The following is an 8,865-nucleotide window of genomic DNA, read 5'->3' as shown; positions in this document are numbered from 1 at the left end:
GCCGGGGCGCGCTGGGCAGCGGCATGACGGGGCGAGCTGCAGATTTCTAGCCGGGGCGGGGGGGCGAAGCGGAGAGCGCGGCCGTCCTGTGCGATGAACGGCGTTGCTGCAAGGAGTCGCGGGGTGACGACGGGGCAGGTACTGAGCCTCTTGCTTTTGTTCGGCGTTTCCGACTGGGTTTCCGCCGCGATTCGCTATGCGATTCCCGAGGAGGCGCGGAGAGGCTCCGCTGTGGGGAACGTGGTAGCCGACCTGGCGCTGGACCTCGGGCGGCTGCCGGGGCGCCGGCTGCGGGTGGTGTCCGGCGGCAACAAGAAGTACTTCGGGGTGGATCTTACGAGCGGCGCGCTGCTGGTGAGCGAGCGGATAGACCGGGAGGAGCTCTGCGGCGCGCTCTCTCCCTGCTCCCTCAGCTTTGAGATCGTGGTGGAAAACCCGCTGGAGCTGTACAGCGGCGCCGTGGAGATCCAGGACATCAATGACAACGACCCGGTTTTTCCCAGCAGCCAGGCGAGGCTGGAAATCAGCGAGTCAGTGGCGGCCGGGGCGCGCTTCCCGCTAGAGAGCGCGCAAGACCCCGATGTGGGGGTTAACTCTTTGCAGACCTACCAGCTCAGCGCCAACCCGCACTTTGCGCTCGACGTGCAGACAAGGGTGGATGGCAGCAAGTACGCAGAGCTGGTGCTAGAGAAGGAGCTGGACAGGGAGGAGCAACGGGAGCTGCACTTGGTCTTGACGGCGCTGGATGGAGGCAGCCCGCCACGGTCGGCCCACGTGCAGATCCACATTGACGTTGTGGACGCCAACGATAACGCCCCGGTCTTCAACCAGTCCGCCTACAAGGCAAGCGTGAGGGAGAACACGCCCAGTGGTACCCTGGTCGCCAGGATCAGTGCGTACGATCTGGATGATGGGCCCAACGGAGACATCATCTATTCCTTCAGCAGCCACACACCTGCCAAGGTACGAGAACTCTTTGCTCTGGACTCAGCCACGGGGGAGTTGAGGGTCAAGGGGCAGCTGGACTATGAGGAAACGAAGCTGTATGAGATTTACTTACAGGCTAAAGACAAGGGCGCCGTTCCTGGCGTGGCTCATTGCAAAGTGCTGGTGGAAGTTGTGGATGTGAACGACAATGCTCCAGAGGTGACAGTGACTTCTGTGTACAGCCCCGTGCCTGAAGATGCAGCCCCAGGGACGGTCGTAGCTCTGCTGAGTGTAACGGACTTGGACTCCCATGATAACGGTCTGGTGAACTGCTTCATTTCTCCTGGGATCCCGTTCATGCTCAGCTCCTCCCTCAAAAATTACTACACATTGAAAACAAAAGCAGCTCTGGACCGGGAAAAGGCATCAGAGTATAACATCACTATCACAGCTAGGGACTCGGGCTCACCACCGTTGTCTGCAGTAAAACAGATCCTGGTGCAGGTGTCAGATGTCAATGACAATGCGCCCAAGTCTTCCCAGGACTCCTATGATGTCTATGTGCTGGAGAACAACGTGCCTGGCATCCCCATCCTTAACGTGAGCGCCACAGACCCGGACCTTGGGCGCAACGCCCATCTCTCCTATACCCTCTTGCAGGGTGACCCCACTGTAGGCCACATCTTCTCCATCAACCGGGAGAATGGCACCCTCTACCTGCTCACCTCCCTGGATCACGAGGACCAGGTGGAGTTCAGCATGATGGTGCAGGTCCAGGACGGTGGCTCTCCGCCTCTGGCCACTAATGTCTCTGTCAGTGTGTTTGTCACTGACCTCAATGACAATGCCCCAACCGTGCTGTACCCTCACCCCAACACCACCGCCACCTATACCGATGTGGTGGCACGAGGCACCCCTGCCGGGCACATGATCACCAAGGTGGTGGCGGTGGATGCGGATGCAGGGTACAATGCCTGGATCTCCTATACCCTGTTGCAGGCCACTGACCCCAGCCTCTTCTCAGTTGGGCTGCACAGTGGGGAGATCTTCACGGCCCGCCAGCTCCGGGAGGATGAGGCTCCCCAGCACACTCTAGTCATCCTGCTGAAAGACCATGGGGAACCTGTGCTGTCCGCCAGTGCCACTGTCTCCATCTCTGTGGCTGAGGTGGTCAAGGAGGTGTTCACTGACCTCACTGACATGGCACCTGCCAATGATCCCAGAAGGCATGTGACTTTCTATCTCATCCTGGCTGTGATTTTGGTGTCAGCAGCTTTCTTCATCACCATGTTGTCAGTGGGCATCTTCAAGTGCTACAAGTGGAGGCAGTCAAAAGAGCTGTTCAACAGCTCCAGGAACACCCTGTACAGGACACCAGGGCCTTTCCACCACATTGATGCTGTGCGGGGTGGCTTCACGCCACCCAACTTCTACCACCAGGTCTATCTCACCACGGACTCTCGCCAGAGTGATCTCCTGTGTAAAAAGCCCTTCACTTCCAGCCCCCTGGGGAGCCGCCAGAGCACCATGAGGAATGGTGAGCCAGGGCTGTACCACCAGATCGTGGGCACCGCCAGCCGGCTCCCCACCCCTGCCGAGGTAATGTAGCTCCTTCCTTGGCATCTCTCAGTACCGGGCAGAGCCATGGTTCATTCGTGCCATACGCAGATGGTAGCGCATTGGGGTTGGGGGGAATATCCAGTCGCGCCGTGCCTCTAAAGAGTGGTTAGCTATAGCTGAGCTGGTCTTCTTCAGAGTCATATGAGCCGTCCTGAGTGTTAATGACATTTGCACTGTGGTGAGCAGGGTCAAGAGAGTCCGTTTTCTCAGGTTAGCAAACATATGTCTTTCGGATGCAGTTTTGGGTACGCCTTGCGTGAGTAACCGGCAAAAGCTGAGGTCAGCTTGCAACCACTTGCAAATCCTCGGCAGAAAGTTTGCTAATGGTATTTCCTTCCCTTTGCAAAATGAGAGCCAAGGGGAGCACTTGCAGGGTCAGACACTGGGACGGGAACACAGCCTCTCTGCGTCGTGCCCTGGTGTGGGCTGGGGAGGTGGTGGTGCAAGTGGGGCTGGGAGCCACCAGCTGCCAGTGGGGGATCGGGGCGTCGCTTCCCACAGTGTAGCATGCAAAGCTGAAGGATGCTGCTGGTTCCTCCGTTCGATAGACCGTGGCCACAGAGCAGTCCCTCCCATCCGTGTCTCACTTCATGTTTGACTCCTGATGGTTTCAGTTTTGTTTCCATGGAAGTTTTTTGATGGTGTTCGCTTCAGGGTGGGGGGGTGGGATTGCAGACTACTCCAGCCACTTGCAGGGCTTCGCTGAGCTGGACTGTGGCTCTGAGCAGGATGGGGAGTCCTCCACCCAGGTGTTGTTTTAACAACCCTATTACAAGCCCTGAACCATTTGTAACATGCTATCTCCAGGTGATGTCTAATGTCCTGACTGAACAAACTGCAGACAGGAAGGCGTTTGCGCATGGCAGGCAGCTTCTGTGCTTCTTCCCCAGTGGGAATCGTGCAGCTTAATTTGAGAGCTTTCAATTACAGGAACGCTTCGATCCTCAGAGGTGAAGCCAGGTAGTGGATCCAGCAGAGGCCGGGGGGGGATCTGATGGATTTCCAAGGTGCTGGGTGCCAGTAATATGTCCCTTCCTGGGAGGCTGTGACTAGGAGCGACCGGTTCCTCGGAGCTGAAGGAAGTGAGGTGCAGCGGAAGCTGTGCATGGGTGTGGGGCTGCGTGTGCCGCCTGCTCGCTGTGGCTGAATCACAGGCAGAGGCAGAAACCTCCCAGAATTATTTTATGCCTTTTTTTTTTTTCCTCTTGCGTCACTGCTCAGACTCAGCACTTCTGATTTGTGGCAGGTGGGAACGGCTGCAGCAGCTGCAGGAGCAAGTGTTCCTCTGTGTTGTGTGGGTCATGCTACAGCTGGGGACAAGGATGTCCCCTCTACCAAAGGGTCCTGGCAAGATGCCTCTGGGGGTGGGGGCAGTACATGGTTTGAGAGTGGGTATGGAAGGTGATAATGGGCAGGCCGTAAGCCCGAGCCCTAGCCATGTCTCCCCCCTACTCCCCAGTACTATACTGGAAAGGCACTGGCAGTGAAAAACCAGCTGGGCTGGCTCTGGGTCCTGGATTTTCAGTCTTTGTGGTCCAAGAAGATCCAGCCCAATGCCACGGACTGTGTCAAGCCTGCAAAGGCTTCACAGCTCTTTGCTCTGCAGGGCAACAGCCAGACCCCAAAACCGATGCAGTGGGGATGGTGCTGGCCCCATCTGTGGCAGGTGGTGTGTCCTGCCATGAGAGATCCTACCCTGCAGGATCTCTCAGCTCCCTGGGTCGCCTTTCCACAGGGTGAGCTCTGGCCCTCTGGAATGGGGACATCTCCTTCTCCATCCTAGACACCCCATACCCTTCCTGCCTTGTCACCATCCCCATCCTGGGCTTTGGCAGACCCAAACAACAGCAGGATCCCCTGTGTGAAGCCCGTCCCTTGCTCCAGCCCCTTGGTGACAGAGCCACCTTGGGTCACTGCATGGATTCTCCCAGACCATGTGGGCTTCACAGGGGGCTTCTGCTGAGGCACCAGAGCACAGCAGCGCCAAACCCATTCTCAGGGGCGCAGCACCCCGTGTTGCCAGCGGCAATGTCTGTCACCCAGCTGTGCTGTCCGGGGCCCTGCCTGAGATGGGGACAGGGCACATCCCAGAGACAAGGTTACTGTGACAGCTTCCTGCTGGTGGCACCGTCGGAAGCCCTCAGGGAATGAGTACGTCCAAACAGGTATCGGTCTCTGGACGCGGTGGAATCCGCTTGTCTAGCATTTTCCTGGGTTGGCCCTTTAAGGATGCCTTCTCCCCTCTCCCGGAGCAGGCAGTAGGTGGGACCCGGGCGGTGTTCTGCACCAATCGTGAGGTTCCTTGCTCCGTCTCTCCCTGACTGGCAGCAGGATGGTCCCGCCCCATGGCTCTTGGAACGGGCAGGGAAGGGCTGCAGAGGGGATGGAGGCCCCTCGATGACAGCACCTCCACCGTCTCTGCCCTCGCCCAGAAAGATGGTGTCCCTGTCACCATCCACCCTGCCAGGCACAGGTGCCCCCGGCCTTTCTCACCTATTCCCCCAGGTCCCCTTGGTGCCCGGGTGGTGGGGACGAGCAGGGTCCCCAGCAGGAGCTGGCTCCCCTGCCTGCCACGCCACTGTGGACCCCAGCCCCGGAGGGTCTGCATGCAGCCAAGGGAGGTCAAGGTGGCTTTGACTGCGCTGAGGCCAGGACTCCAGGGCATGACTGCACGAGGCTTCTGCAGGGATGTGAACTGAGTTAACACCATGCAGCTTGCCACCATCCTTTGGGACAGGGAGAGGGCGAAATGACTGTTCTGCTCCCCCCTGGGGAGGCTGAGACCCCTGCTTTTGCCCTCCAGGAGATTGCTTGGCTGCAAAGCCGTGTCTGCTGCAGAATTTCAGTACGTGTGTCTGCCAGGTGGGCGGCTCAGGCCTCCTTCCCAGTTGGACGTCCTGACCTGATGTCGTGATTGGTGGTGGTCTAGTGGGCTTGTTGGCTGGCTCCGTGCATTTGCAGCAACTCGGGTACTGTGAAGGTTGACCCCTTCCTTGTCTCAGGGTGGGGAAGGGGTGTCCAGCTGGGTGTGTGTGGGGAGCAATTGCATTCCAGCTTTGAATGGATCACCCATCTCTGCCTTCCCATCTTCTGCCTCTGACACCCACGGGGGGCTGGCAGGGGTGGGCATCCCTGTCTCAGTGCGAGCTCTCCTGGCTGATGGTGGTACTGGTGGCAGTGATGCCTCACTTACAGAGGCAATCCTGGGGTCCGGGCAGCAGCCAAAGCATTAGCTGAGGGGGAGAAGAGGGGTGGGAGAAGAGCCCCTGGCACCTCAGGGCTCTAACAAGCACCTTTTCATCGGGCATGAAAAGTCCTTTGGCCTGCGTTCATGACAGCTGCCCTTTGTCTCTGGGCGCGATGTGAAGCCACCATTGTGGAAGGGGGAGCGCACAGGGAGGGCTTGTACCTAGCTTCCAGGCTGCCAGGACGTGCAGTTTCCCTGCGAACGGGAAGCGAGCTGTCGGAGCAAGTGACTCAGACTGGCGGAGGGGAGGCCGGGGGTGGCAGCCCCGCTGATGCCGGCTCAGGCCCCTGCCTCCCGCACCTCTGGGGAGCCACCGCTGGCTGAGAGGGGACGGAGCTCTCGGCCAATTGGGCACTGATCTGAAGCGGGGGGGGGGAAATCTGCTTCTCCCCCCCCCTTTCCACCTCCGCGCTGGGGCTGTGATTCAGTTCCCCTCCCCCAGCCCACCCCCTCTGCTTGGAGGCTGACAGCCGGAGCCGCAGCCTGCCGGAGCCCCAGAGCTGTTTTCCAAGCTGTTGGAAGAGAGACCCAGGGATTTTTTTCGCAGCTCCCCAGCGCCTGCTGTGTCCTGGGCCGGACGTGCACAGACATGGAGAGCATCAGCCTCCAGCGACCCGCCTGGAAATGGCAAGTACTGAGTTTGTTTTTGCTCTGCGGCTGGGGCTGGGTCTCCGGGCAGATCCGCTACTCGGTGGTTGAGGAGTCGGAGGTGGGAACCGTGGTGGGGAATGTGGCCCGGGACCTGGGCTTGAAGGTGGAGGAGCTGCCGGGTCGCAGGCTGCGCCTGGGCTCAGAGGAGAGCCTGCGCCACTTCACCGTGCGCCTGGACAGCGGCGCACTGGTGGTGAGCCAGCAGCTGGACCGGGAGCGTCTGTGCGGAGCAGCTGCCAGCTGCGTGCTGTCAGTGCAGGTGGTGACAGAGAACCCCCTGCAGCTCTTCCGCCTGGAAGTGGAGATCCTGGACCTGAATGACAACTCCCCAAGCTTCCCCACCGCTCACCGCACACTGCGCGTTGCCGAGTCTGCCACAGTGGCTGCGCGCTTCCCCCTGGAGAGCGCGCAGGACCCTGATGTGGGCACCAATGCCGTGGGCTCCTACCGGCTGAGCCCCAACTCCCACTTCTCCCTGGACGTCAAGCAGCAGCAGGATGGCAAACTGTTCCCGGAGTTGGTGCTGGAGCATGCCCTGGACCGGGAAGAGCAGCCAGAACTGCAGCTGGTGGTGACGGCCATAGATGGGGGAAGCCCAGCCCGCTCAGGCACGGCACAGATAACAGTCCTGGTCCTGGATGTCAATGACAACGCACCCACTTTTGACCACACCACGTACAAGGTGCAAGTCCCAGAAAACACACCTGTGGGGGCCCTGCTCCTCCGGCTTAATGCGTCTGACCCCGATGAGGGCCCCAATGGGGAGACGCAGTACTCCTTTGGGGTTCACACCTCCGACTCAGTCCGGAGGCTCTTCGCCCTGGATCCCCGCAGCGGCGAGGTCCGGGTGAGTGGGCCCCTGGACTTCGAGGAATCACCTTTCTATGAGATCTACATGCGAGCCCATGACAGAGGGGTCCCAGAGATGGAGGGCCACTGCGTACTGCAGGTGGAAGTGGAGGATGCCAATGACAACCCCCCGGAGGTGCTGCTCACCTCCCTGCTGAACCCGGTGCCGGAAGACACCCCACTGGAGACTGTCGTGGGGCTCTTCAATGTACGGGACCGAGACTCGGGGGCCAACGGGGATGTGAGCTTGGAGATCTCTCCCAATATACCTTTCGCCATCAGGTCCCTTCAGAACCACTTCTCCCTCGTCACCCGGGAGAGCCTGGACCGAGAGTCCACCTCACAGTATGTAGTGGAGCTGATTGCCCAAGATGGTGGGTCTCCCGCCCTCACCACGACGCTCACGCTGCTCCTCAACATATCTGATGTGAATGACAACCCCCCGCACTTCTTGCAGCCCTCCTACGATGCCTTCCTCCCAGAGAACAACCCACCTGGCTCCCTGCTGTGCACTGTCTCTGCCTCAGACCCCGACGATGGGGATAATTCCCGTCTCGTTTACTCCATAGAGAGTGGCCAAGTGCAGGGTGCCCCCACCTCTTCTTTCATCCACATCAACCCTGACAATGGCAACCTCTACGCTCAGCGCACCTTTGATTTTGAGCTGCTGCAGGTTCTGCCAGTCTCTGTGGCTGTGCGGGACTCAGGGTCCCCCCCGCTCCATGCCAATGTTACCGTCTACATCTTTGTGCTGGACCAGAATGACCACCCCCCCACCATCTTGCACCCTGCTAGTGACAGTGACATCCCAGCACTCCAGAGGGTCCCGCTGTCTGCCCCACCAGGCTACCTGGTCACCAAGGTGACAGCAGTGGACGCGGATGCCGGGCACAATGCCTGGCTCTCATACCGACTGCTGCCGCAGTCCACCGACCCCTCCTTGTTCCATGTGTCGCTGTACACTGGGGAGGTGCGGACGGCGCGTGCCCTCCAGGACACTGACGTGGCAGCACAGCAGCTCATTGTCCAGGTGACGGACAACGGTGACCCACCGCTCTCCACCACTGTCACCCTCACTGTGGCCCTGGAGGAGGTGGCCCTGGAGGAGACCTACAAGCCTCGGGATTTCCTGGCTGGTGCCAAGGAGAAGCCGGACCTGACCCTCTACCTGATCATCGCGCTGGCAGCCGTTAGCACTGTGGTGCTCGCCACCGTCACCCTCCTGGCTGCCCGGTGCCTCCGGCGCAGAGGCCGTGCTGCCGCCTCGCCCTGCTGCTGCTGCTGGCTCAGCGAGTCGCCCTCCCGGGACTTCTTCAAGCACTCCAGCCCCAAGCTCCAGCTCAGCTCCGACGGCACCCTTAAGTACATGGAGGTCACCCTGCGACCCACCGACTCCCAGTCCCAGTGCTACAGCACCTGCTTCTCCCCCGGCTCCGACCGGAGCGACTTCACCTTCCTGCGGCCTTGCCCGCCCCCCGCGACCCTACCGAGGGAAACCGGGGCTTTCCTCTCCGCTACCGGTACGCTGCGGGACCCCGGCCAGGTGAGAGCCTAGGGGCGGGGGGAGGCGG

At 60.3% G+C, this 8,865-nt stretch overlaps 1 protein-coding gene across 1 annotated transcript in view; it reads left to right on the top strand.

The window, feature by feature from the left end:
• The first annotated feature begins 5 nt into the window (after positions 1-5).
• LOC103898304 (protocadherin gamma-C3) overlaps positions 6-8,865 on the top strand; it is a 38,720-nt gene continuing 29,860 nt past the window's right edge. The window contains exon 1 of the mRNA XM_009278550.1: positions 6-2,526. Within this exon, the coding sequence (XP_009276825.1) occupies positions 94-2,526 (2,433 nt within the window). The 5' untranslated portion in view covers positions 6-93. The remainder of the gene's footprint in view (positions 2,527-8,865) is intronic.

Source organism: Aptenodytes forsteri, unplaced genomic scaffold (genome assembly GCF_000699145.1).
Source record: "Aptenodytes forsteri isolate BGI_AS27 unplaced genomic scaffold, ASM69914v1 Scaffold723, whole genome shotgun sequence".
NCBI classification, from domain to species: domain Eukaryota; kingdom Metazoa; phylum Chordata; class Aves; order Sphenisciformes; family Spheniscidae; genus Aptenodytes; species Aptenodytes forsteri.
Note: the sequence above shows the minus strand (reverse complement) of the source record. Positions and strands in the feature narration are given on the sequence as shown.